Source organism: Balaenoptera ricei, chromosome 14, assembly GCF_028023285.1.
Source record: "Balaenoptera ricei isolate mBalRic1 chromosome 14, mBalRic1.hap2, whole genome shotgun sequence".
Lineage (NCBI taxonomy): Eukaryota > Metazoa > Chordata > Mammalia > Artiodactyla > Balaenopteridae > Balaenoptera > Balaenoptera ricei.
The window spans coordinates 26228183-26254580 of record NC_082652.1 but is presented as its reverse complement, the minus strand read 5'-3'; the positions used below and the strand labels follow the sequence as shown (position 1 = coordinate 26254580).

General features: G+C 60.2%; 1 protein-coding gene across 1 annotated transcript in view; it reads left to right on the top strand.

Moving 5' to 3' along the window:
- Window positions 1-26398, top strand: part of CABIN1 (calcineurin binding protein 1) — a 100954-nt gene that overhangs the window by 37883 nt on the left and 36673 nt on the right. Inside the window, 7 exon segments of the mRNA XM_059895124.1 lie at window positions 1474-1735; window positions 2121-2381; window positions 5034-5185; window positions 6676-6854; window positions 16206-16388; window positions 17571-17902; window positions 24641-24754. Of these exon segments, the coding sequence (XP_059751107.1) occupies window positions 1474-1735; window positions 2121-2381; window positions 5034-5185; window positions 6676-6854; window positions 16206-16388; window positions 17571-17902; window positions 24641-24754 (1483 nt within the window).

Here is a 26398-nt window from a genome sequence, read left to right as displayed (position 1 = left end):
GTCCAGAGTGGCCTCCATAGGCAGCCTTCCTGGGAGTTGTCGGGAACGGAGGGCTCTGCCTTATCAGGCAGGACCCACCTGGCCGGGGGGGGGGAGGGTTGGGGTCTGGGTGGAGAAGCCAACGCATGACTCCCACAGCTGTGGGAAAGGCTCTCCCGCAGCCCCTCTTGCTCAGCCTGTGGTTTCCTCCAGGCAGGGGCCTGTGTGGTGGTGGCCCTGGCTGTCCTCCCTGTGGTTGCTGCCGACTGGGGTCGTGGGGCCCAGGGTCGCCCTGGCTTAGGGTTGCGTGGCCCGGGGTGGTGGATCAGAGCTGCACTCAGGCTGGCTGAGTGCTCACTCCCTGCTGCTGCCACATCCGAAAAGTGACAGTGACAACACCCACCTGTCCGAGGGAAGGGGGAGCCTGGCTCCTGGCAGCACCCAGAGGAGCGTTTCAAGTTTTTGTGACAATGTGTCTGTGTTCTGCTTGCTTGTATTTGCAACAGGAGATGATGGTTTCTGTTTTGGTCTCATGCAGGCACGTGGGCACCTGCTGTGGTGTGGAAGGAGCTGCCCAGGTGGAAGGTCCCTGACCATTCCCACCATGCTCTCTCCCAGGCCCCACCCCAGGAGAAAAGGGCGCTCAGGACCCCTCTCGAGGGGGGTCCTGCACTGTCCTCTCAGGTCTCTTCTGCTCCCTTATCTCTGGTCGCTTGGAGAGCAGCGGAAGTGCCTGGAAGCTTTGTGAGCTGCCCAGGTTCCCCTGACCTTGCACAGCCCAGGGACTCCAGGGGCCGGCTTTGAAGTTTGTGCCACGGTAGTGGAAGACTTGTCAATCTGCGGAGGGTAGCATGCCCGTGTGATTGCTGCCTTTTCTGTTCTCTGTGCTAGAGAATTCCAGACTCTTTCGAGGGCCCAGAAGTGGTCTTGGTGCCTCAGAGAGGCTCCTGCATTCTCACCAGCAGTTTCTCTGGGGTGGTCTCAGAATGATGGGGTCTCATCCATCACATGGTCCCCTCACTGTCCATCTTGCTGCTGGTGCTTGAGCTGGAGAGGGCAGGGTCCCAGGGGGGAGTGAGGAGCCGGCAGAAGCTAGGTGGCAGGGGTCTCAGGAGTCTGGGCTGCTCTGTGCTGTTGGTCAGGGAGGTTATAGGTCATGAGGTTACGCCTGTGGAGCAGGCCCTTTCCTCCCCCTCAGAGCCATCCTGGGGGTACGTCCTCCAGGCAGGGGAGCAGAGGGCAGCAGGGTGCCAGCGTCTGGCTATGCCAGGGGCGATCCTCTCAGGGCGGTGCCTGGGTGCCGTGAGGGGCTGGGTGACTTGTGTCCTGTGCTCTTCTCTGGAGGTGGGCCTGCGGGGCCATGTTTCCTGGCTCAGGGATGCCTGCGGTGGTGGAGTTAGGAAGTCTGGGGTGGGGCCCATGTGCCCATGGGCACCGTGTCTGCAGGGCAGTGAGGGCAGCAGTATGTTGAGCCGGGCTGTGTCATGACCACAGGTTTGACTCCTGGGCGGGCATGGCCCTGGCCCGGGCCAGCCGCATTCAGGACAAACTGAACTCCAACGAGCTGAAGAGCGACGGTCCCATCTGGAAGCATGCCACACCCGTGCTGAACTGCTTCCGGCGGGCGCTGGAGATCGACAGCTCCAACCTGTCCCTGTGGATCGAGTTCGGCACCATGTCCTATGCCCTGCACTCCTTCGCCTCACGCCAGTTGAAGCAGTGGAGGCCCGAGCTGCCCCCTGAGCTTGTGCAGCAGGTGAGGGGCGGGGGCGGCCGCTGTCCTGGGGTCCATGCCAGCTTGGTTCCTGGTCTCTGGACACTGGGTCCGGGGTGGGTGAGTCCAGGGCCAGTCTCCTGTGAGCACTAGTCAGCCACCAATTTCAGGGCCATGGAGAAGCTGTTGTCTCTTCCCTGCTCCCTCAGAGGAGCTTGTTGAGTCCTTGTAAAATTCTTGACACTGTGCTAGGAAGTTTGAAGCCCCTCCTGGTGGGAGAATGTTCCCCTAGTGTGGGTGCTGGGTGTCTGGCCCGAGGGCTGTGCTGCAGGGGCTCCCTTGGCTCCTTGAAGAGGGACGTGAAGGAGCCACACGGCGTGTCGGTATGGCAGGTGTGGCAGTAGGACACCACATGGTCTCATTCCAGATGGAGGAGCGGCGAGACAGCATGCTGGAGACCGCCAGGCACTGCTTCACTTCGGCGGCGCGCTGCGAGGGTGATGGGGATGAGGAGGAGTGGCTCATCCACTACATGCTGGGCAAGGTGGCTGAGAAGCAGCAGCAGCCGCCCACCGTGTACCTGCGGCACTACCGGCAAGCCGGCCACTACCTGCACGAGGAGGCGGCCCGCTACCCCAAGAAGATCCACTACCACAACCCCCCTGAGCTGGCCATGGAGGCCCTGGAGGTGACGCCACGCTGGCCCCGGGCAGGGACGTGGGGAGAGGGTGGGCCGGTCTCACTGTCTCCCTGGGGATGAGGCATACGGTCCCAGTGACTTCCCTGCAACTCACTGGAAACTTCTTTATGTGCAGTTCAATTAAAACAGCCTTTCCTCTCTCTCTCTAAGGGGTGCTCACCATCCTTTCTCGGGGAGGGAGCATTAGCACGCGGCGTCCCTGGCTCCGGGGCACTCGCGCCTGCAGCCTGGTCCCCAGGTGCATGGGAGAGCTCCCAGGCTGCAGGGGGTGCCCCGAGTACTATCCTGGTGGGACTCAGCCTGGCAGCCGCCCGCCCTCTGGACCCCCGGTTCAGGGTCTTGCGCTGCTCCTCCTGAGCAGAGCGCGTGTGCGCTGCCTGGATTTGCATCTGTGGTTCCAGGTGTGTGGCTCAGTGCTCTCGTTGGTGCCCATGGTGGTACCGTGAGGGGGCCACTGAGGACGCAGCGCAGGCTAGGGTGCACCAGGCTTCCCAAGGCCCTGGGCTTGTCAGCGTTACCCTTTCTCAGGCTGCCTGTCCGCCCCCACCGATCCCCTGCCCAGAAAGGTGCTTGAAATTTGGGGCAAAATCTGCTTGCGTATGCCTTTTTTGCATTTAGAGGTTTTTTTTCCGTTTATTAAATTAATACATGTTAATGGTTAAGAAAAATGTAATAATCAAATAATTCAGAAGTGTTTAAACTAAAAAGTTAAAGTCCCCACTGATCCTAGTTCCTCATCCGCAATAATCCACTTTAACAGTTTGGCCATGTCCTTGTTTTTCTAGGCGTGTTTCCTATTAACATGTAGACACACAGTAACATTTTCTTACCATCTTTCAATTTGTTTTTCTCATTGGACTAGATGTAGTGGAAGGAGCTGAGGCTTCCTTCATGTTCTCATGCCCCCTCGCCTGGCTGAGCACCCAGCCCCTTCTTCGTGGGTGTGGCCTCTCCTCCACTCCCTCTGTGAAGGGTGCAGGCTGGGTGTGGCTTCGTGTGTGTATCAGGGAGCACTTTTTTTTTTTGGCCTTGCTGTGGGGCTTGCGATCTCAGTTCCCCAACCAGGGATTGAACCCAGGCCACAGCAGTGAAAGCACTGAGTCCTAACCACTAGGCCACCAGGGGTGTCCCAGGGAGCACTCCTCTGAGCCCTTCCCAAGGTCACGTAACATTAGATCAGCGACGCCCTGTGCCTGGAGCCTTGTGGTGATCTGTGAGCCTTGTGAGCAAACAAAAAAGTCTAGTTTTAAAAAGTTCGCCTTTTTAAAGTGCTCCATGCTGAGTGGTGTATAGCAATGTTGGGCCACCTCTGGGGGTTCCTTGTGGAGCGTGGAAGGAAACTTCCTGTCTAGTGCTTCCCCAGCAGCATCCTGGTAGGTGTCCGCACCGCCCAGGCCCCATGTCCTTCCTCATCGCATTTCTTTCATGCTTTGCACTCGGCTCAGGAGCCCGTCCTTGGAGGGACTCCCGCTTGGGGCATGAGAAGGCTGCCGCCCAGAGGAGTGGCTGGCGTGCCCTGAGGCCACTGCGGGAGGGCAGTCAGCACACTCAGCCTGGGCTCTCTCACTCTCGGGAGAACGACTGCTCTCTTTTTCCTGCATGTATTTTCCTTAGACTTTTGGCCTCTGCTGCTGTCTGATAGAACCAGTGAGCAGGCAGGATGCTGGCCCTTCAGGGCCCAGGGCCTTCCGGATGAGGGGCTGAGGCCACCCTCCCAGCACACCACCCGGGCTCTCAGGGGGCAGGCGCTCAGCTGGACCATGTGTCTATCTTGCTTTAAAAATGGCATTCCTCTTTAAGAACTTAACCTTGCCCTGGTGAAAATACCCCTCTGTTGTTGAGCCTTCATTCAAAATACTTTACCTGCTGCTTGGATGACCTTTGCCAGTGGAACACTTGGCTCTCCCCCGAGTTTGGCCACCTGGGCACATATGGGTGCCCCGCATCTTAAAATGGACTTTTTGGGCCAGTTTCTCTGGGGCCCACGGGTTGGCTGGAGGTGGAGGGGCTCTGGGTGTGGGCTCCTCTGTCCGGGGTGCCCGCTTGAGAGTGTGGCCTGGGCTGGACCACCAGGCATCTCACCTGGGTGGGTCCTGGCTGGTGTCTGTCTAGAACTGCCTCTGGGTGAGGAGAGGCTGGTTAATCGGGCCCTGTGGCCACAGCAGCCTTCGTGTCGCCCACTGTGCTGTCCGTGGGAGCCAAGTGGCACCCACACCTGGGTGGGACGGTCAGGCCTGGTCATCTGTGGTGTGTGACACTTCCTGGGGGCAGTAAAGTGCCCTGGGCTCTCCTGGCTGGGGGCCTGGGCCGCTGGCCTCATGCTTGTGAACGGACGAGTGTGGTGAGGACGGAGGAAAGGAGGGAAGGCCCAGGCCTGACTGCTGCAGCACTGCCTGCCTGCCTCTGTCCGCAGGGCGGCTCCGGGGCGGGGACACAGACAGAAGTCCCACTACTTGTGGCCTCAGGGGGCCCATGGTGCCGGGGAGACGTGTGTGCAGGAGCTGTCCACTCTCCACGGTAGCAGGAGGGGGCACGGGTGCTGAGTGGGAGGCTGTGCTGGATTAACAGCTGGTGGGGTGGGGGGTGGGCAGCGCACCTCGGCAGCTGGGAGGGCTGCTCACACCCACGTCCTTGTCCCAGGTGTACTTCCGGCTCCACGCATCCATCCTGAAGCTCCTGGGGAGGCCCGACTCTGGGGTCAGTGCGGAGGTACTGGTCAGCTTCATGAAGGAGGCTGCAGAAGGGCCCTTCGCCAGGGGCGAGGAGAAGAACGCGCCCAAAGCCTCAGAAAAGTGAGTAGCACGTGCTCCCGGTGGTTGGGCAGCAGCTGGGTGGTGGGCATTGGGGTACGGAGGGGTCTGCTGAATCTCCCGGAGCCTGCAGGGTCAGGTCAGGCCCGAGGCTCCCAGTGGCTGGGCCGAGGCCCTGCTGTTGAACCTGAGACAGAGAGGCTGCGTGTGCGTGCCCATCACCTCCTCGTCCTTGGACGGTCCCTGGAGGAGCCGACTCCCCCTCCCGGCACAGCTCTGCCTGTGTGGATGCTGCACGCGGCAGCCTCCTACCCTGGCACCCTCTGCCAGGGCCTCTCCCTGGGGTGGGGCCCTCTGAGGGCTGCTGCCCCTTCTCCCGAGAGGCCGGGAGGGTGTGAGAGGCGGGGGCTCCTCTCGCAGCACCGGAGAGCTCGTGGTGCTGGGGCCCTGATGGGGTTCCCTTGGCAGGCCTGGGCCAGACCCCTGGGCCTCCCCTTGATTGCGAGTCACCCTGGCATCCGCGTCCTGGAGGTCTGGCTCAGCTTGCCCCATCTCTGGGCCCTTGCCTGGCTGGGCACCGTGCAGGCTCTGCCCAGTGCCAGAGAGACCTGCACCCGGGGCTGTCAGCTATGGGACAGGTGGGCACATGTGCGGCGGGTCACCAGGTGGACACGGTGTGCCCAGAGACTGTAGTCATACAGGGCCCCCAAGGCACAGTGATATGGCCTTTTTGGGATTGTAATTTTTTTTTACCTTAAAACTTATACAAATAATACACAAATACATACTAGTTATAGAAAATTCTGGTAATGTATAAATGTATGGACTAAAACGTGACAAATCCTTTCTCACCCCCAGAGTTAGCGTCTGTTCACGGTTGAGTTTCCCAAATCATGTTCTGTGCATTTGCACACACTTCCACGTAAACGTCCAGTTATAGGGGTTCTTTTATTTTATAAAAACAAGCTCCTGGAGGTGTTGCAGAGTTTGCTTTTTCCCAACAGCGAGTCTGGGACCCACTCCGTAGATGGTGCCCACTTGTCCGGGTGCGTGTTATTGCAGAGCACAGGTGCGCCCTGCTCTCTATAGCCATTTCCTTGCACGTTTCAGGTGTTTTTAACTTTTTTCTCAACATTGTTGCAGCATATACCTTTGTACACGTGTGAGCGCGCAGTAAATCCAGATGTTTTCTCTGTCCACACACTGATTGGGATGAATTGTGTCAGGCCACGGGCGTCACACGAAGGGCACTGACATGGCCTGGAGGGGCGCTGGGCGGGTGCTTCTGAGGAGGGGTCTCCCAGGCGTGAGACGTGAGCTGCCGGCAAGCGCAGCCGTGAGGGGTGGGCAGCTCCCGGCTGGGGCCTGTGGGGCCACCCCTTCAACCCCTGGACACGAGAGGGGACGGGTGACACCAGAGGCGCTGGGAACAGGGGCCCCTGCCCTGGGAAGGGCACCATCCAGACCGGCACATGCCCCATTTCAGTGGGCCGCGGAGGTTCTGACCTGCGCCCCGACCCTCTGGTCCACAGGGAGAAGGCCTGCCTGGTGGACGAGGACTCCCACTCTTCAGCTGGGACACTGCCGGGCCCCGGAGCCTCCCTCCCCTCCTCCTCTGGCCCAGGTCTGACATCCCCACCTTACACAGCCACTCCGATTGACCACGATTACGTCAAATGTAAAAAACCCCACCAGCAGGCGACGCCGGACGGTACAGTCCCTGTTCTCCCTCCTGCCAGCCCAGGGCGGCACGCCAATCACGGGGGCGGGTGCTTCGGGTGATGAGCCGCTTTGTTTTGGTGAGGGGGGTGCCGGGTCTGGGGTGACACGGGCAATGTTGCGGCTGTTCATTAACCTCATGGACTCACGGTGATCCTGTGCTCCCCAGACATGCTCAGGGTCACCACCTGCCCCCGCCCACCTGGGGGCCTTTGCGAGCCTGCATTTCCTACCTGTGAGCTGGGGACGTGAAAGGGCGGTTGGGAGGCCGCTGGCGTCTGCAGGCAGCCCCGAGTGGCCCCCGCGTTATTACGGCACATCCTTCTGATGATTGGGGAGGGCCATGACTCTGAGTCTGTCACCCCGGGAATCCAGACGGGTTGGTGGTGGGGTCAGCTGGCTCCCCACATGGGACGGGCAGGTGGTGGTCGGTCACCCACATCCTTACTAACACCGGAGGCTTGCATGCCAGCCTCGCAGCTCAGTCTCTTCATGTTCCCCTCACCTGCACGGCACCGGGCCAACTGGTGGGCCTTGGGGGCCACTAAGTGGAACCCTGGGGGCAGTGACAGTGCTGAAGGCCACCCAGGCCCTCGCTCCCACGTCACTCAGCTCGGCAGGACCCAGTGCACGGCTCCTGGAGAGCAGGGCTTGGGAGCAGGGCCAGGGCAGAGCTGGTGGAGGGGGGCAAGGTGGCAAACTAGACTCCTCGGGGTGTGGTTTGTGACCCAAGAGGAGAGGACGCTGGCGGTGTCCCCTCCGGGGTTCAGGGTGGCCTGTGGTGTGTGTGGAGGGGCTGTGGTCTGAGCGCGTGCGGGTCTGAGCGTGTGCTGTGTGTCTCTGTCACCTCCCTGCCCACCCCAGAGCAGGGAACATGGATCCAGGAGCTGGCTGGCCTGATCTTCCCGCTGTGATACCGCAGACATTCCTGAAGCAGGGACCTTCCAGGTCTCACTCACCTCAAGTTAAACCCTGTTCTCTCCTTTTACTCTTGAGAATATTGAGAAAACACTGGAAATAAGTCCTTGCTTGGGAATTCCATTCTGCCAGGTACCTCCTGGAGGAATTAGCACCAGGCCGGTCTCAGGAGGGAGGAATGTCTCTCAGGGTGTCCCACGCTGGCACACCTGTGTGTGCATGGAGCCGTGGGGAGCAGAGCACTGGGGACAGGTGCCGGTGTAACATGTCCTGGGCGCCTGGTTCTGGAAGCTTGTAGAGGGAGCCACACAAATACGCTCAGATATTATTTCAGTGGTTGTACGTTTTTGAATGGTTGTAAAAACTTTTTATGCAAAGTGATTCTTGTTAATGACGTGGAGCCTTTGAGATCCCATGGCTTGCTGTGGCCAGCCCCAGCTGGTTGTGCCGGGAAGCCCTGCGCTGGCCAGGACTATCTACGGTGCTGTTAGAACTCTCAGCCCTCACGTCGGAGAGAAAGCGGCGTCCACAGCACGAGAATGTTTGGGGCCCTGAGCTAGCCGTGGTCTTGGAACACTGGAGTGGCCCTAGGGCGGCCTTGCTGGCTGCCGGGCAAGACCCTGGCTAGGGCAGAAGCAGCAGGCTGCCGATACCGGGGGACGTGCTGGAGCCTCCATGGTCTGCACCAGCCACCTCAGCTCCTACCTCCCGTGACCAGCCTGGGGTCTCCTGCTACGGGAGGTCGGGGGCCAGCATGGAGCCCCTGCCTGGCGAGGAGGACGGCGCCTGCGCCCAGCCCTGGTGCAGATGAGTATGCAGAGGCTGGGGCCCTGCTCGAGGTCAGACGGGGCGGCCAGGGCAGAGCCACCTTGCTCCCGCCACCAGCTCTGCCCTCGGCAAGGACTTCACTTCTCTGAGCCACAGCTTCCGCACCTGTGGGACGGGGGTGACGTTCTCCTTGTGGGTGTTAAGCGAGGGTGCCTGCGGGTCACAGCCGCCTCCTAGACGCAGGCACCCCTGTCGTCGGAGCTGGCAGGGGCCCCAGGCGCCGCTGCTCAGCCGGGGGAGCTCAGGTGTGGGGTCAGTCACCCTGGCTTTGCGCCCTGACCCTCCAGCTGTGGCGCGGCCTCAGAAGAGGGGCAGGTGGCATCCTCTGAAGTCGGCCCCCGAGGGGCCCTGGTCCCCTGCACCACAGGGCCCATCAGGCTATCTTGCCGCCCGCTGGACGGGCAGCCGAGTGCCAGGCCCTCCCTGGGGTGTGGTGAGGAGACCCAGCCTCAAGGCCGCGCTGCACTTGAGGACGCCTCTGCTTCACCACCAGGAGCCAGCCGGGCTCAGTCTGACCTGGAGAGAGATTGAGGAGAGGTTTAGGAAGATGGCTGCGGCCTATGTAGGGAGCTTGACAGTTATTCATTGTCTTAGTAATTACTTAGCTTAGCATAGGAGGCCCCGGGGTGCTCTCTGAACCGGCCCCACCTGCACGCTTGTGCCCCCAACACCAGGGTGGGGAGCTTCCTGCAGCCCGTCCGCGGCCCTGGGGAGAAGTCCTTGGAACTGGCCCTTAGGCGGCTAGAGGCGTCCACGGCTGACCTGAAGGGCCCTGGCTGGGCCGAGAGGGACGGAGACAGACAGAGCAGGACCTCCGCTCCCGGCAGCCCCGCCTGCCTCACCTCTCCCTTCCATCCATCTTGGGATTCGCCCGCAGCGCTGAAATCTTCCACGTTGGAGTGTGTTGGGACCTTCAGGGGGCTTCCAGAGATCGCCGCTCACACAGGCTCGACCACAGCGTGATGAGGTTCCCAAACAAGCTCTGTGCTCCTCCCCATGTGCGGTGTGCAGTGTGCGCGTGTGTGCGTATATGTGCATGTGTGTGCGTGGGGGCCCCACCACGAAGCTGTGCGTGCTCACTCCGTGTGGGGCTCCAGGCTGGGTCCTGGGAGTGGTAGCGGGTACCCGTCCTCATGGTCGCCCGGCGGGCTTGGCCGTGTGTCCTGTCCCCCGTGAGGGAGTGAGCTGAGGGCAGGAGGCTGCGGGGCTAGTTGGGGTGGAGCCAAGGGCACCTGGGGTCTCAGTGTCCTCCCCCACCCGCCCTGGGCCAGTGGGGAGGCCACACTGGGGAGGTCCCCGCAGCCTGGAAGGCACTGGATCTGTGCGTCTCCCTGTTGGAAATTCCCTGGTGGCAGGGCCCAGGGAGCGGGACCCTTATAGAACAGCCTGGGCCCTGGCTTGGACTGGCCAGGACCCTCACTGTCTGGCTGTCGTGCTCCACAGCACCTTGGAATGTCGGAGCCAGAGCCAGAGGGGGCCTCAGGGTGGGGCTCTCCAGCCTGCCCAAGGCCCCGCCCGTCCTGCAGCCCTGTGCCAGGTACATGGCACAGCCCTGGGCCCTGCCCTGCTGCGGGTGCTTGGTACAGGAGCAGGTGTGAATCCGTGAACAGCAGAGGGTCCCATAGAGACCTGTCCTGGTCTCTTGGTGGGTGGGAAGCCTTCCTGAGGGGGAAGCTTAGCTAAGATCTGAGGGGTGTGTTGGAGGTCACTGTCGGGGAGGGGAGGGCAAGCCGGGGTCAGGCGAGCGGGAGCCACAGGGGCTGGGGTGGGTGCAGGGTGCCCGTGTGGCCCCCTTTACAGCGTGAACTGTGGCTGCCCTGAGCCCCAGGGGTAGGTGTGGGCCGTGTGGGCCTTCGGGGCAGCCCGGCGTGCCTGTGCCAAGTCCCCTCACGACCATCCATCCTCACCTGCCATGCCGTCACCGTCACCGTCTGTGTCGTGTCCCATCTGTGCTCGTCCTTGCCCACTCGCCCACGCTGCCTCCACCAATATTGCCCGTGCTGCCCCTAACCCTGACCACTGTTCTCCAGGCTGTCCTCTGCTTGTGCTGTCACAGCTCGCTTCAGGGACCGAGCTGACCGCATGCTGACCCTCAGTCCGGCTCCCTGCTTCCCGGTGGCCGGGAGCACCTCCGTATTGCTGTCCTGTGGTTTGGAGAGTGTGTGTTTGATGTGCTTGGCTTCTGCCCCGGCCCATCGTCCCGGTTCTGGCCAGACGCACACGCAGCAGTGGCCTCCCCGCACTGCCCGCCCGCCCGCCTGTCTGGCAGGCAGCTCAGTCTGTGTTTCCGTTGCTTTATACTTTCTTGCTTAAAAAGGTAGCAAAGGCAACAGACTATAAGATACAAAGTGTTCTTTACAAGGACAAGGGTGTAAAAATGCTCACCGTGTGCTCTGCAGCCGTAGTGTCCTCGGCCTGGCCGAGGGGACAAGCCTACGCTGGGCTTGTCCTGCACATAGACCTTCTCCTCATGGAGCCCAGTTGGTCCTGCAAGTCCCCACAGGGTGGGACTGGTGTCGGGCCAAGGAGGGAGGCTGGCAGAGGGCAGAGCCCGTCACCTTCTCTGTCCTCTTCTCCCTCATTCTCACCTTTTAAAAACGTCTTTGGGCCATAGCTGGTCATGGCATCTGTTAGCGTCTGCTCTGTGCTGGGCCTAGGAGAGGGCGCCGTGGGGAGAGCCGAGATGAGATCTCAGTTGGGTCTGTGTCCCTGGGGCAGTGCTTGGTGTCATGAGGGAGTGCCATGAGCTGGCTCTGGGGTTTGGTGGATCGGGAGGACTTCCTGGAGGAGGTGGGCCTCCAGAGAGAGCTGCAGGGCCATTTCGGGTGAGGGGCCATGGGAGCAAAGACACAGAGGTTGGAGAGTCCTGTGGCATTTGGACACTGAGGTGACTGGGTGGGTGGAAGAGAGACCTTGAGGGAGAGAGCTTGGGAAGCAGCAGGGCCCGAAGGCCACAAGGGAGTGGCGTGGTTACGGTGTCTCTCTGGCTCTGAGAAAGGCAGGTTCCCAGTCATCCTCTGTTGGAAGAGGCTTCCTGGGAACCCCTCCAGGTAGCTGTGGGGTGCTGCTGTCACCTGACCTGCTCTGCCTCCCCTGGTATCGGGGTCAAGAGGCAGCTGCCCACCCGCCTGCCGTTAGGAAAACAGAGCTGCCCGAGGCCTCCCTGGTCAGTGCCTTGCCGACTCTGGGAGCAGGGTGGTGCATGGTGAGGGCTCAGGGCAAGGGGCATGCCGTGAGGCCAGGTCTTCTCCCCATTCTTCCTTTTTTTTTAAATTAACTAATTAATTTATTTGGCTGCGTTGGGTCTTCGTTGCTGTGTGCGGGCTTTCTCTAGTTGTGGCAAGCGGGGGCTACTCTTCGTTGCAGTGCGTGGGCTTCTCATTGCGGTGGCTTCTTGTTGCGGAGCACGGGCTCTAGGCGCGCAGGCTTCAGTGGTTGTGGCTCATGGGCTCTAGAGTGCAGGCTCAGTAGTTGTGGCACAGGAGCTTAGTTGCTCCTTGACATGTAGGACCTTCCCGGAGCAGGGCTTGAACAGGTGTCCCTTGCATTGGCAGGCAGATTCTTAACCACTGCACCACCAGGGAAGTCCCCTCCCCATTCTTTAAATTTTTTTTTTTTAATTTATTTTTTAAATTTATTTTTGGCCATGTTGGGTCTTTGTTGCTACGCGTGGGCTTTCTCTAGTTGCAGCGAGCGGGGGCTACTCTTCGTTGCAGTGCGTGGGCTTCTTATTGCAGTGGCTTCTCTTGTTGCGGAGCACGGGCTCTAGGCTCGCAGGCCTCAATAGTTGCAGCACATGGGCTCCGTAGTTGCGGCACGTGGGCCCTAGAGCGCACGGGCTTCAGTAGTTGTGGCTCGCGGGCTTAGTATGGCGTGTGGGATCTTTCCTGACCAGGGATTGAGCCCATGTCCCCTGCATTGGCAGGCGGATTCTTAACCACTGCGCCACCAGGGAAGTCCCTTCTCCCCACTCTGAGCATCAGGGTCCTGGCTCCACTGCTGCCTCTCTGGGGGTGGGTGGGGCGGGTTTCTGGTGTCTCTTCTCTTGGGGGTCTGTCCAGTCTCCTTGGCCTGCAGGAGGGCACCCATCCCACACCCCAGCCCTACTCCCGGTGGACAAGTCCCTTCCTGGCGGTCATCAGGGCCCGACTGGGGCAGGTTTTGCCGGTTGAAAGATTTCTCAAAATATTGATTCCACCCAAGTTTACAGTTCTTAGAAACCTGTTGTTTTCTGGTCGGCAGAAAATTGGTGATCTTTTCAGGGCTCAGCAGCCAGAGTTGCTGCAGTTTTGATCACACAAGCACGCGTCTTTTTCCTTGAGCTTTCATATAGCTGAGCTAATGGACTAGCTGGCTGTGGCCGTTCCTAGTCTTCCTGCCAGAGCAAATGGAGAAAACACAGCAGGGAACGTGCATCTTGTAACCAAAGAGCTCTTTCAGGCTGGCCTGGAAATCCTGAGAATGTTCAAGGGATGTGAACTGAGTCAAACCCACGTAAAGAAAGCCCCGGTGGGACAGGGGCTTGTGTCACCAGGCCGGGCCCCTTTCCCTCTGCGCCCCCAGCTCTGTTTGCTTCCCCTGGCTGTGGGTCCCCCTGGAGGTGGTGGTGGGGGTGCCCGGGCTGAGAAAGCAGGTCGACAGATGCACGTCCCTCTAAGGTTCAGAGGAAGGGCTGCAGCGGCCCAGGGGCGTGGAAGTGAACCTCTCCGGTGATTAACAGTAAGAGTGACATATTTATAACCCTGCCTCACGTATGTATTAGTGTGAGCAGGTTCTGTGTGGACAGGTTCTAAAAAAGCGCCCTGGAAGGGGCTGAGGGCCGGGTGGGTTGGTGGGCGTCACTCCAGTGTGCCAGGAACCAAGCAGGCCCTGTGGCAATCCTGTGTGTGTGTTGGGGGCAGAGGCGGGGGGGGGGGGCAGTGACAAACATGTTAAAGACCATGACATGGAGGCCTCCAGCAGCCCAAGTGGCAGCTCTGGGATTGGAGTGCAGATCTGGGGCTCCCAGAGCCCAGAGGGTCGGCTGCCAGCCCTGGAGAAGCGGTGCCTTCACACTGCCTGTCACCCCCATTTGGGGCTTATGGAGCTTGGGGTCTGCCTTGCAGGCAGGGGAGAGCCCCTCGCCGAGCAGGTCCCTACCCCCACGAAGTGAGATGCTGATGCCCTGCACTTACCGGGCAGTGGACATGCAGAGGCAGCTGTGGAGCTGCCTGAAAGGTCACTGTCCCCAAAGCCTGGTCAGCAGTCAGACGTGGGTGGAGAGGTGGAGCCGCAGAGCTGCCATTCAAAGCACAGGCCTGTTTCTTGGTGTCCTGTGTGCTGCCCGGCCCACCTGGGACGGTGCTGCCTGGTCAGTGTAAGGAGTGGTCAGCACCCTGTAGACAGGCCCTGTGTCCATTGTGGCCTTTAGGACTAAACCCTTGTGTGTCACGTCTGAGACATTAGAGATGAGATGGTCCAGGTTCTCTGAGGTCATACTGGTGATAGTTGAGCTGACATTTCGTGAACATTCACAGTGTATCAGGCACTTTAATCCTCATAACAATCCCATGAAGTGGGCACATGTATTATGACAGTTCTACACGTCGGGAAACAAGTGTAAAGAAATTATGGCAACCGCCTAGGCTGTCCGACCCAGTAAGTGACAGAACAGGACCTGGACTCAGGCGGCTGGTGTCTCCCAGAGTCCAGGCTCTCAACTTTGCCAGAACAGTTTCCCATTCTGTTGTGAGTTTGCCTGCTAAGCAGCTCATGCTGTCCTGCTGGTGGCCCCAGGGCACTGCCTACTGGGCATCCAGGCTCTCCAGCAGCTGAGCAAGGGTTGAAGGCCAGACCCCAGAAGCCCCCATGGCACCAGCTCCCCTGAGATGATACGTGGCTGCAACTCAGAGGTGGGGAAAGGGCCTCACTTATTCAAGGTCACGTGACTAGTGAGCTTCACCTTCAAGTACACAAAGTTCAAGACAAAAACTAAGTGCTATTTTTTAATGGTTGCCTTTTATCTCTACTATTGGTTTATTTATAATTCTTTTTTTAAAATAATGTAGTGCCTGCATTAGGGTTAAGAAAATACATCTTCAGGTGATCACAGTCTGCCCTTGGAGGACGTGATCCTGCTTCACGTGCAGCGTGAACCTCCCTTCCCTCAGGCTGCTGCTCTCGTTCATTTCATTCTTACACATGCTGCCAGTACATGATGCATGGCTGCTGGTTTCGCTTTCGTCAGGAGTTAGTAATAGTTTAGAGAAAGTAAATACAAAAAAGAGAGGGGAGGGTCACCTCTGAGCCTAGTTCTGTTGATCTTTTTGTCTCTTGACAATGTTCTTTTCTGCTTTTGTGTATGTGTGTGTCTTATACTTTTTATATTAAACTTGAGATAGCGTGTGTAGGACAGAAGAGATTGAAATAACTGATATTCACGCCTGGAATGGGCTTCACTCTTAAGCTCCCAGGCGTCAGGTGGGGAAGTGAGACTGACGAGGTGGAAGCTGAGCAGGGTTGGGTCTTGCTGTTGCTGTGGTTCCCTTGGTGCACCCTACCCCTATGCAAACTGGTGGCCTCCTGTTCCCCCAATGCTGCCTTGTGCTCAGGGTGGGGTGGTTTGCTGGAAGGTTTTCTCAGCGTCTGTTTCCACCTTCTGCTTGCTTCAGGCCCTCTGTGTGCCCCTCAGGTGGGTCTCTCCATGTCCTCGCCCCTCTTCCTGTGGCAGAGTGCTTGGCTGTGAGTCCGTGCCTGCCAGCCCGGGCTGGGGGCTTGGCTGGTCCTCTGTTGTCTGGGTGCAGCCTCAGACCTGGCCGGCCGGGTCCCTGTGTCTTGGTGGGAGTGTTCAGGCCCTGGGCGATTCCCTGCAGGTGTTTCCTGTGGGTCTTCACCTGTGCCCTGGAAGCGACAGGGCTATCACTGGGCTTGCTGCCCCTCCCCTGTTGGCTTTGGCTTGCTCTGTTGGGGAGAAAGGTCCAGCCAGGGCTTCACACCCTTCCCACAGCAGCCTGCGCCCTGGGAAGATGTCCCCCAATCTCTCCTGCCCCACCCCCATCTTCCTCAGGAGCAGCTGGGAGGCCGTGGAGAGGTGCCCAGGGGGTGCCCCCAACCTGGGGTCTGCAAGTCCCAGTGATCTGTACTGTCACTGCAGACCCACCACACGTGGCCTTTGGAGACTGGGTAAAAGTGTTGGCTGAGTTCTTCCCCATCGCAGTTACGTGTGCCTGTTGCGGTAGGAATACTGTGCGGTGGTGTATAATCACTACTGTGCGTCTCTTCCCAACCCTGCATTCAGATACATCACGTTGGTAGCTCGAAATTGGCCATGGTGGGAGTATTTACACCACAGAAATCAGTAAATGCTACAAACGAAGGCTTTCCCCTCCTGAGAGTCAATTGTCAAACACTTACCAGAACATCGCTCTTGGGGGAAACCCCAGGAAATTGGTGCCTCTGGTGAGTGGCTCGGTGGCCTCCAGGATAGGTGGGCTAGGCAGTGTCAGAGTGGCTGTGCACGGGGCAGTGGCCAGGCCTCTGGCCGAGAGGCTCCGTGGGAGGCCACTCTGTTCCCCAGGTGCCAGGGTTCACACTGCCGCCTCTGTCCTTCTCTCCCCAGAGCGCAGCCAGGAGAGCACGGCCGTGGCGCTCTCGGACTCCAGCTCGACGCAGGACCTCTTCAGTGAGCCTGCCAGCTCCCTGGAGGGTTCCCAGAAGCCCTACACAGAGAAGAGGCCGCCCGCTCCCAGTTCCCAAGCAGGACCGCCCGGGAAAGACCTTCAGGGGGCCGCAGAGGAGAGAGGTACGGAGACCTGACTCAGCGTGTGGGCAGGACTGCTGGGGTGTGCTGGGAGCCTGGGCAGCGCTGGACAACGTGCGTCCTGGCCTCTGCCCTCGCGCCTCCGCTGCTGCCCGGGGACCTCGGTTGGCTGAGCCACTCACCTCCCTGGGCCCCGCTGTTTCCCGTGTAGGATGAGTGTGATCCCAGGCCCGCTCCTGGGTTGTGGGGTCAAACGCGGCGTCTCAGGCAGGTGCACGCAAGCTCCTGGTATGCGGTGGGCGCTGGTGACACTGTCCTTGTTGTTAGGACCCCACTGTGGCCCCGTGTGGGAGAGCCAAAAAGCCTTTGGGTACTATATGTCACAAATGTGCTTTCTTTTTAGCCTGAACCCCTCCTTTCTTGGGGCGGGCCCTGATCTGGCCCTGGAGTCTGCCTAGCTCCTGTGGGGCCCCCAGGCCCCGCTGTGGAAATCAGTGGGCAGAGCCCACTCCCGGGCTTGCTGGGAGGTTGCAGGCAGGCCGCGGCCCTGGCACTGTGCTGAGGCCGTGGCTGGTCAGCCGGCCGTGGATTCTGAAAGCTTTCCCACTCTGGCTGGGCCGGGGCACACAGCCACTTGGTGAACAGTAGCAACAACAGCAGCCAGGCCTCCCAGCCTCCCCAGGGAAAAGCACTGGCTGTTCCCTTTTACTGGAGAAGAACCTGAGGTCCAGAGAGAGTCAGTCTGCAGCCTTATCCACTACCCCACGCTGCCTCTTCGGTGGGCTGGAGGGGCGGGCGGGCTGGGGGCGCTGAGCGTGGAGCCAGTGCTGCCCTCGGTGGTGGTGGTGGCCACGCCTGCCCTCTTCGGGCTGCTTCCCCATTCACGTGCACGGCCTGGAGGCGGGCAGCCCTGTGCCACCACCCACAGGGGCACCCTGAGCCCAGCTCGGAGCCCCCGTCTCAGCTGCGTGCCAGCTGAGATATCCTGTTTCATCAGGGAGGAGACTGGAGGCCACGGAGACCTCAGCTGGGGGCTTGGGGTGCAGAGGCAGCGAGGGCCCGCGCCTCCTGCCCCTGAGTCGCCTGGGTCCAGCTCCCATCCAGCAAGAGTGTGGACCCAGCTATGCTGATCGCTCACCAAGGTGCCCCTGTCGCTGGTGGTGGACTGCCATGGGGAGAGGGCCTAAAGCCGAGGTGACTTTCTTTTCCTTGTTCTCAATTCAGGAAAAGCCGAGGAGTCCTTGGAGAGCACGGAAGGCTTCCGGGCCACAGAGCAAGGCAGCCAGAAGCCTGCTGCCGACCCCCCGGCCTCCGCTGGCACCCCTGCCAAGCCCCCAACTTCTGTGCCTGCCCCGTGGGATGGGAGGAAGAGAGGGGACCCACTGGGGGAGCCAGCTGCCTTCCCCCAGGGGCTGCCGGCCGGTGCGGAGGAGCAGCGCCAGTTCCTCACAGAGCAGTGCATTGCCTCGCTCCGCCTGTGCCTCAGCCGCTTCCCTCAGCACTACAAGAGCCTCTACCGCCTGGCCTTCCTCTACACCTACAGCAAGACCCACCAGGTGAGCACGAGGCTGAGGGAGAGGGGTTGACACATCGGAGCTGGTAGAGGTTTCTGGCGGCAGTGGCGGGAGGGATGGGTGGAGGGCCAAGAGGCAGGTGGGCTGGAGGGGTCCAGCCTTCCAGGTGACAGGGGCAGGCATGGGGCTGCTCCCCCAGCAGGACCACATGCTCAGATTCTGGCTTTGGGGTGAGGGACGGGGGCTGACAGGCTCGTCAGCTCCTCCCTGTGAGGGCCTTGCTGCCGGCTCCCTCCCCCGTGGCCTTAGAGCCCCTCCCCGCCCCGGTCCCCAAGGCTGCATCTTGCGTGGACCTCCTGGCCGTCACCCTGCCCTGGGCTCACCTCTCCACGCAGCTGCCGGCCTTTGAAACCGGCTCCGCACGCGGGCTTTGGCGCTGGCAGCCTCCTCCAGTTTGGAGGGCAGATGATGTAGGGGCTCCCAGCGCTTCCCAGCCAGGCCTCCCCTGCTGGCGCTTAGCGTTTGTGGGGGGAGTGGGGCCTATCTGCATTCTTTCACTCACCACACTTGCCCCGGAGGCACTGGGAGACAGCTCCCACAGAGCTACGTTGGGGCTGGGTGGGTGGGGGGGAATCAAAATTATGCAAATGAGCAGATAAAGCAAGTCCCATCATGACAAACCCTACAGGGAAGACAGTGGGGTGCACACAGTCTGGGGTGCCGCTGCACTCTGGGAAGGTACCCTTCTGCTGAGACCCCTAGGGTGGCTGCAGGTCCAGTGGGGACATGGTGGCTGGAGGGGAGGGGAGGGGAGGGCAGTGCCCAGACAGGTGAGCGGTTGGTGGGGCGGCCTCGGGGGTCAGGCTGTGGTCTCTGCTTTTGTCTGCTCAGTAAGACCTGAGCTCAGCAGCCAGAAGCTGCTGGCCCCTGGCTGGCTTCTCTGTGGGACGTTTGAAGAACTAGGGAGGGCAGTTGACCTGAGATGGACCCTGGCGCTGGTTGTGACGGGAAGGTCCTGGATGGGGTTCTGTGGGGACCGGCTGGTGCACTCACGTGGCTTGGTTGGTTTTCATGGAGCAGAGCAGGTGGAGCAGAGCAGGTAGAGCAGTTGGCAGGCCTGGTGGGGGCACCTTGGCAGGGGCTCCGTCTCAGCTGCAGGGCGTCAGGCTTTCCCAGCCGCCCATCGCTGCCTGGCCTGCACTCAGCAGTGCACCTGACCTCTGGTGCCCAGGCCTTCTAGACCCAGGCAGACCTGGATTTTAATAAAACTTCCCACTCGAACAGTCTGTGGGGACCCTGTGGCTGATGCTCCCCTTCTCCAGAAGCAGTTGCTGAGGCGGGATGTAGGGTGCAAGACGCCTCTTAGGGAAGGGCGGCGGAAGTCACAGGGTTGGGCGAGGGAGAGCTGGGCTGCGATGTGGGCCCCACGGAGGCCTGCGGCGCCCACACCCGCCTCCCCTTTAAATGGTTTTAATCTGAGCACAGGAGCTGTGCCCATAAAGGGCTCCACAACCTGTTCCCTTGCTGAGTGGGCTTTTTAAAAGTGAAAAACAGTATTTATGTCAAAATTAAAGAAAAATTGGAGGGGGGCTATTCATAGTTTTGCCAGTATAACAGAGAGTACGCTGCGTGTGTCTCTTCTCTCAGCTCTTGAGCACTCACACCGTTGACCATCGGGGGTCGTGTCCTCTGCTTGAAGTCAGGGAGCCTGGCTCTGGGAGCCCAGGCCCTGTCACTCCACTGCCCCCCAACGTCGTGAGTGTGTCCATGCTCACAGTTGGCCGTTTGCTCTTTCCTCGAATTCCCCCAGGTCGTCTAGGTCCCCTGTGATGGTCTGTGGCGGCCATGGGGTGGGGTGGGGTGGCTGGACTGGGTGGAGGAGATGAGGCTGCCCAGGTTGTCTGCTCCTCGGGCGTCACACCCCGTTTCTGCATCTCCTCGGTCACTGTGTGCCCAGATTCACTGCGTGGTTCTCCCAGAGGGAGCGCTGTCTCGATGCGTGAGCCCCCCTTTCTCCTGCATCGGCCATGGAGGGCCCCCAATGTGCACCCGGGCCTGGCCGTGCCCAGGGGGCTCCGTGGGCTGCCATTTGCTTCATCCAGAGGCTTTGCGGAGCAGTTTGTGAACACCTCACTGCCTCGAGGGCTGAGCGCGGGAACCTGTCGAGGCAGCCCGCAGTCCTGGGGGCGTGGCCAGAGCTCTTAGCAGAATCAGTCACTGAGCAGCAGCGACCACTTCCCACGCAGCTGTCGGGTAACAAACGCTTCCTGCCGTGTGGGCTCAACAGCAGCCTGTTTCTTCATCAAATCCGCCTGTGGGCTTGGCAGTGGCATCTCCCTGTTGCCATCTCATGGCTCAGTGGCTGCCTGGAGCAGAGAGGCCCCGGTGGGTCCTTTGTGCTTCTAAGGACACTATCAAAGTGAAAAGATGATCCACAGAATGGGAGAAATATTTGCAAGTCACATATCTGATAAGGGACTTGTATCTAGAATATATAAAGAACTCTTACAACTTGTTAATTAAAAGGCAACCCAATTTAAAAGTGGGCGGGACTTCCCTGGTGGTGCAGTGGTTAAGAATCCACCAGCCAATGCAGGGGACACGGGTTCGATCCCTGGTCTGGGAAGATCCCACATGCCGCAGAGCAACTAAGCCTGTGCGCCACAACTACTGAGCTTGCGTTCCAGAGCCTGTGAGCCACACCTACTGAGTCCACGTGCCACAACCACTGAAGTTCGCGCGCCTAGAGCCCATGCTCTGCAACGAAGAGTAGCCCCCGCTCGCCGCAACTAGAGAAGCCTGCGCACAGCAATGAAGACCTAACACAGCCAAAAATAAATAAATAAATAAATAAATTTAAATAAATAAATAAAAATGGGCGAAGGGTCTGAATAGACATTTCTCCAAAGAAGACATACAAACAGCCAATGAGCACAAGAAAAGATGCTCCACACCGTAACCCATCAGGGAAATGCAGCTCCAAGTGACCTGAGATGCCCCTTCGCCCTGCTGCAGTGGGCTAGGGCCCAGGCCTGTGTCTGTTTAGGACTTGTTTGGTTAGGGCTGCCCCCTCCAGGAGGGTTGGCAGAGCTGTGCCCACCACGAGATCTCTGGGGAAGCCCTGACCGACTCATTGTCAGCTTGTGCTCTGCTCTGGGCGGTCCTCTACCCCCTGGGCCACCAGCTCATGTGTGGGACCCTCAGAGCCTCTGAGGAGTGGGCAGGTGTGAGGGACTGACCCTCCTGCACAGGCTGTGTGCCCTTCTGTAGGCACGTGTGAGTGATCGGGGCCAAGACCCGGCATCACAAGGGCAGGTGGCCACAGCACAGAGCTGCCCACCTGCCTGCAGCCCTGCTCCCCTCTGGGCACATAAAATGCCCCCCACCCCCCAGCCTCTCCACGCAGACCCCAGCCTCTCCACGCAGACCCCAGCCGGGTTCTTGTCAGGCTTTACTTGTGTGGTTTATAAAGTGAGAACTCGATGTTTTTCTCAGCTTAGGAACCTTGGTTATGCACTTCAAAGTCTGTGCCATGTGGTGTGAAGAGTGCTGTGCCTTTGGGGCCAGAGTCAGCGAGACAGATGGGCCTCTCTCCATGGTGTGGAGCCCATCTGTTTGACTAGGTCAAGCCCTCTGCCGGCCGTGTGCATCACAGATACTGTTGTTCACGTTTGGAAAGAGGGGTGAACCCATCACCACGTCGTCCCACGGCCACCACATGGCAGGAGTGCCTGTGCTTGGTGTGCCCTCCAGGGCGCTCACGCATTCCGCAGCAGGCTCCCGGGGGAGGAGAGTGGGGCGAGAGGAAGTGGGTAGGAATGGGCGCAGGAGTGTGGCCGTTTGGGCAGGGCGCCCAGGAGGCCTCTCTAAGCAAAGACCTGACAGGTGAGGGCACAGCGAGGAGCTATCGGGGAGAGGCCTCCAGGTGGACACACAGCCGACACGCATGCCCTGGATGGGGCTCAGCCCGCAGCCCGTGTGATTAGCCAGGCAGGAGAGGAGGGCCAGGAGGCGGCAGAGCTCAGGAGGGCCGGTTAGGTGGGGAGGAGTTGTGGGGCGTCATTCTGAGTGAGGTTAAAGCGTCGCAAGCCTGGGGGGAGGGGGGACGTGTGTGGCCGTGTGTGAGACTCGGGCGGCTGTGGGGAGAGCCAGTGGGGTGGCCGTGGGAGCCCGCCAGGTCTCAATGGCACCATCCAACCGCTGATCTGAAGAGCCGTTAATGAAGGAGACAGGGGCCTGGGCCGGGTGGGCAGTGCAGGCCGGGGTCAGCCGCAGTGCCCCTGGAGTGTTTGCCCTTTGGTGGCCAACCCTTGGCAACCCCTCAGGGAGGGAACTTGGGAGAGAATCTCTCTGGCCTCACCCCCACCCCAGCCTCCTACCTCCCAGTGCTGCCTCCTTCAGCGCTCAGCAGTGGGAGGGCGGAACAGGGGCGGTGGCAGGGCCAGCTCCTGGGAGAAGGTGTGGGAAGGGCAGGGAGCTCTCCCCGAGGCACCGTGTGTGTACACAGTTGCTTTCCTGTCTTCATTCCTGGGGTTCTCCAATTGACGCTAGGTGTGGCCTGATGGCCACCGCCACCCTCCAAGTGGGCAGTGGAGGTCCAGAGAGGCGGTCCGGCTCTCCGAGGCTGCCAGGCACTTCCACAAAGATCCATGTGCACCACCCCACACCTGTGTGTAGCTCTGCGAGCAGACCGGACCTCTGAATGCCTGTCCGGGGGACCAGCGGGGGTGTTTTCCACAGAACAAGCTCATGCTCTGGCCTCCCCGGCTCCTGAGTGCTCAAGCAGTCCTTTCCTAGGCTCCCCGGTGTGCTGAGCCCTGGGTGGGCAGCTGCTCTGCACCCTCCAGTGCCCTGGGCTCCCCCACCCCCTCCAGTGCCCTGGGCTCCCCCCTCCCCAGTGTGTGTTTCAGTCTCCTTCTTGCCTCTGGGCCTTAGCCTGTCCCCTCGGCTTGATGGGCTGCATTTCCTTCAAGCTCAAACTCTGCCCATCTTCCTTTGATTCATTTTTTTTTTTTTTTGGCTTAGGCAGGTCTTAGTTGCTGTGCGCGGGCTTTCTCTAGTTGCAGCTAGTGGGGGCTACTCTTCATTGCAGTGCGCGGGCTTCTCATTGCCGTGGCTTCCCTTGTTGTGGAGCACGGGCTCTAGGCGTGCAGCCTTCAGTAGTTGTGGCACACGGGCTCAGTAGTTGTGGCTCACGAGCTCTGGAGCGCAGGTTCAGTAGTTGTGGCGCACGGGCTTAGTTGCTCCATGGCATGTGGGATCTTCCTGGACCAGGGATCAAACCCGTGTCCCCTGCATTGGCAGGTGGATTCTTTTTTTTTTTTTTTTTGGCAGGTGGATTCTTAACCACTGCGCCACTAAGGAAGTCCCCTTCCTTTGATTCTTTCCCCAAATATCTGTCCTAGCCTTTCTATGGACCCCCTACTGATCTAGACCCTGAGGAGCCATCAGTGAAGAGGTCAGTCTGTCCCTGCCCTCGGGGCTGACAGACAGCAGGGCGGTGGGTGAGGCTGTTTGAGGGCTGTGGGGGTGAGTGGGGCGGCACGTGGGTTTGGAGTTCAGAAGGGGGGATGGGCCGGGCCTACTCTGAGGGAGGGGTGCCTTCAAGCAGAGGAGAGCCCCTCACCAGGACCCCCGCCCTTGAGCCGGTGAGGGGCTCCAGCCCGGTGAGTGGGGCCAGGTCACATGAGGCCTGAGAGGGGGCCGCCTGCGTCCCTGGGGGAGCGCGGTGCCGAGCACAAGGCAGAGGCCGAGGCAGGTCTGCGACATGAACCCCACCCCACCCCCGCGGGGCCCAGGGAAGATCCCAGCCTTGGAGTCCCGGCCTAGGCCAAATGCAGGCTCTGCCCCGCCCTTACTGGCTCTGGACCTCAGGCAGCGCTGGAGGCCACTCTCCTTGGCAGTTCCACGTGGTGAGGGTCACAGTGACGTGCTCTGCCTGGGTGGCACACGTCGCCCCACCCCACTGCGAAGCTGCAGGTATGCGGGCGGGTCAGGTGCCCCCGCCGGCCTGGTGCCTGTCCGTTCCCCACGGGTCTCCTTGTCCCCGTCAGCTCCATCCAGGGCCTCGGATGTGAACCTGATAAGGTCTCCTGAGCCGTTGGTCAGTTCCGTCTGGCCCACCTGGGGGCTGCCCGGGGCCTGCTGACTGCCGAGTCTGTGCGAGGCTGACAGGCCCGCAGTTGGGCCCACGCTGTCTGTGCTCTGCTGGGAAGGCCTGCTCTCCAGTCCATTAGAAGGCCCCAGAGAAGGCCTGGCTTCTCACCCTGCCCTGGGTTCCACCAAGAGGCACCACTGCCCAGAGAGCAGCAGCCTGAGCACTGGACAGAGCACCCCGCCCCCCGCCCCAACAAGCACGCATCCCTGGCGTCCTGCAGAGCCCCAGCTCTCCCAGGCTCACGGCGGCAGCCGCCGGCCTGACAAGTCAGGCTTGACTGTTTGGGCCGGTGGGGGCATCCCCTGGCAGAAGGTGGGGTGCTGGGTCCGTGCAGCAGCTTGCGAAGTTGTCAGGGTGAGGCGTCCCTGTCTGTGCCCTCCTCAGGCAGTCTGAGGCCACGGTCTCCTAGGTCAGCTGTATTAGGCAGGAAACCAGTTCCTGAAACGCACCCCACAGCCAGATGATCAAAGCCGGCAGCCGGGGCCGCCGGGCACTGCGGGATGGAAGTCTGCAGGAGCTGCTGCTTTGCCCACGCAGCCTGGAAGGAGGGGACCGCCTCCCTTCCCCGTGGGCGCCCAGAGTTGCCCACACACTCACTTCCAACCTACTTCTTGCTTCCCCAGAACCTCCAGTGGGCCCGTGACGTGTTGCTAGGTAGCGGTATCCCGTGGCAACAGCTGCAGCACATGCCGGCACAGGGGCTCTTCTGCGAGAGGAACAAGACCAATTTCTTCAACGTGAGTAGTTTGCCTTGTTGATTTCCGTGGCTGCTGGCTGCCAGCGCTTTTCACGGAAGGAAGGTGTGGGAATGGACCCCGGCGTGGGCGTTCCCAGGACGCGGGATGGCAGCAGCCTCAGAGGGCAGGCTGGGTGGCACAGTTGAGAGTGCGCCAGACTCGGGAGTGAGGCCCTGCTTGCCGAACGACTTCTGGCAGGTCGCTGCCCCCTCCGGGCACCGGTTTGCCAGCTGTGGGGAGAGGCCTCGACGAGCTTGGTGGTTCTCTGGGGCTGCGGTGGGCAGTGGTGAGAGGGGCTCCAGGCCCGTGCCCTGCTTCCCCTGGAGCAGCCCCACGTGCCCCTTTGGGGTCCTGGGCACCTGGAGATTCTGATTGGAGGCTGGTCTGCTGCTGAAAAAAAACGAGTGTGGCCAGTGCTGGGTCTTCAGTGCCCTTCCAGCTTTGATGTTCCATGTGAGGTAGAGACCCACCCTCAGGAAAGACATGGCCCATCCCCGAGGCCCCGTAGAGCCCACATCTGCCCCTCCTTGCCAACCCGCCTGGCCTGGGCCTCCCGCATTTGCTCTGCCCTGCACAGAGACCACCGGCCCCTCACTCTGCTCCACCTATGGGTCCTCACCCATCCTCCTTACCTGTCCTCAGCTGGGTGGCTTTGGCATGTCACATGGATCCTCTGAGCTTTGGTTTCTTCTGTATTTTCCTTGCTTCCCCGTCACACCTAGAGAAACCGAAGGGCAGGATTGGCCTGGACAGGAGCCGAGGGGGGCAGGTCTTGGGTCTGGAGGGATGTGGCAGAGGCTGGTTCTTGAGCCATATGGGCAGAGTGAGGTCCCTGCTGAGAGCCGGCCGGGTGGTGGGTGTCTGGATTCATGGCTTTTCTCCTCTCCCAGGCTTGAGCAGGGGCTGGGCAGGGGCTCCGAGCCTGGGAGCCCTGCTCCTGCCAGCCCTCTCCCTATGGGTATTTTATAGACAAGTGGTAGATGTAACCCGTAATCAATCTGCATGGTACCAAGGGGTTTGCTGTGAAAGAGATGCTCCCTCCCACCCAGATGCCCAGGCCACAGCCACTGTCCCTCATCCTGCCCGCTTTGGAGCCCGCGCCCGGAGACGCACACAAGGGCAAAGTGCACGTGCTCCTGCCCCTGGTTTTCCTTCACTTAAGCGTGTGTCTTAGAGGGTGTTTTTGAACTTGCTGTTCTTTTTAATAGCTGCCTGGTCCTCCCATGTGGATGTCCAAGGTTTACTAACCACCCCTATTGATGGGCATTTAGGTTGTTTCCAGTCTTCCACTGTTGCAGACAATGCTGGTGTATACGTCTTTGCACACGCGTGGGGGGTCCACTCCTAGAATACACTCTGAGAGACAATTCCCGGGGCAAGGAGTTTGTGGGGCCTTGAAGTTTTAGCAGATGCTACCCTCCGATCCAGCTCCTCCCCAACCCTGGACTTACTGACTTTCTCTATTACTGAATGGTTTCATGTGTGCTTTTCAGTGGGTGAAAAACACTTGTGTTCTTTGTGAGTGGGACTGTGATTTCATGTAAGCGGTTTTAATTTTTTCTGTGTAGTTTCTACTCATGTTCATTTTCCTATTGGATTATTGGTCCTTTTGTTATTGATTTACAAGAACTGTTTCTATATTAA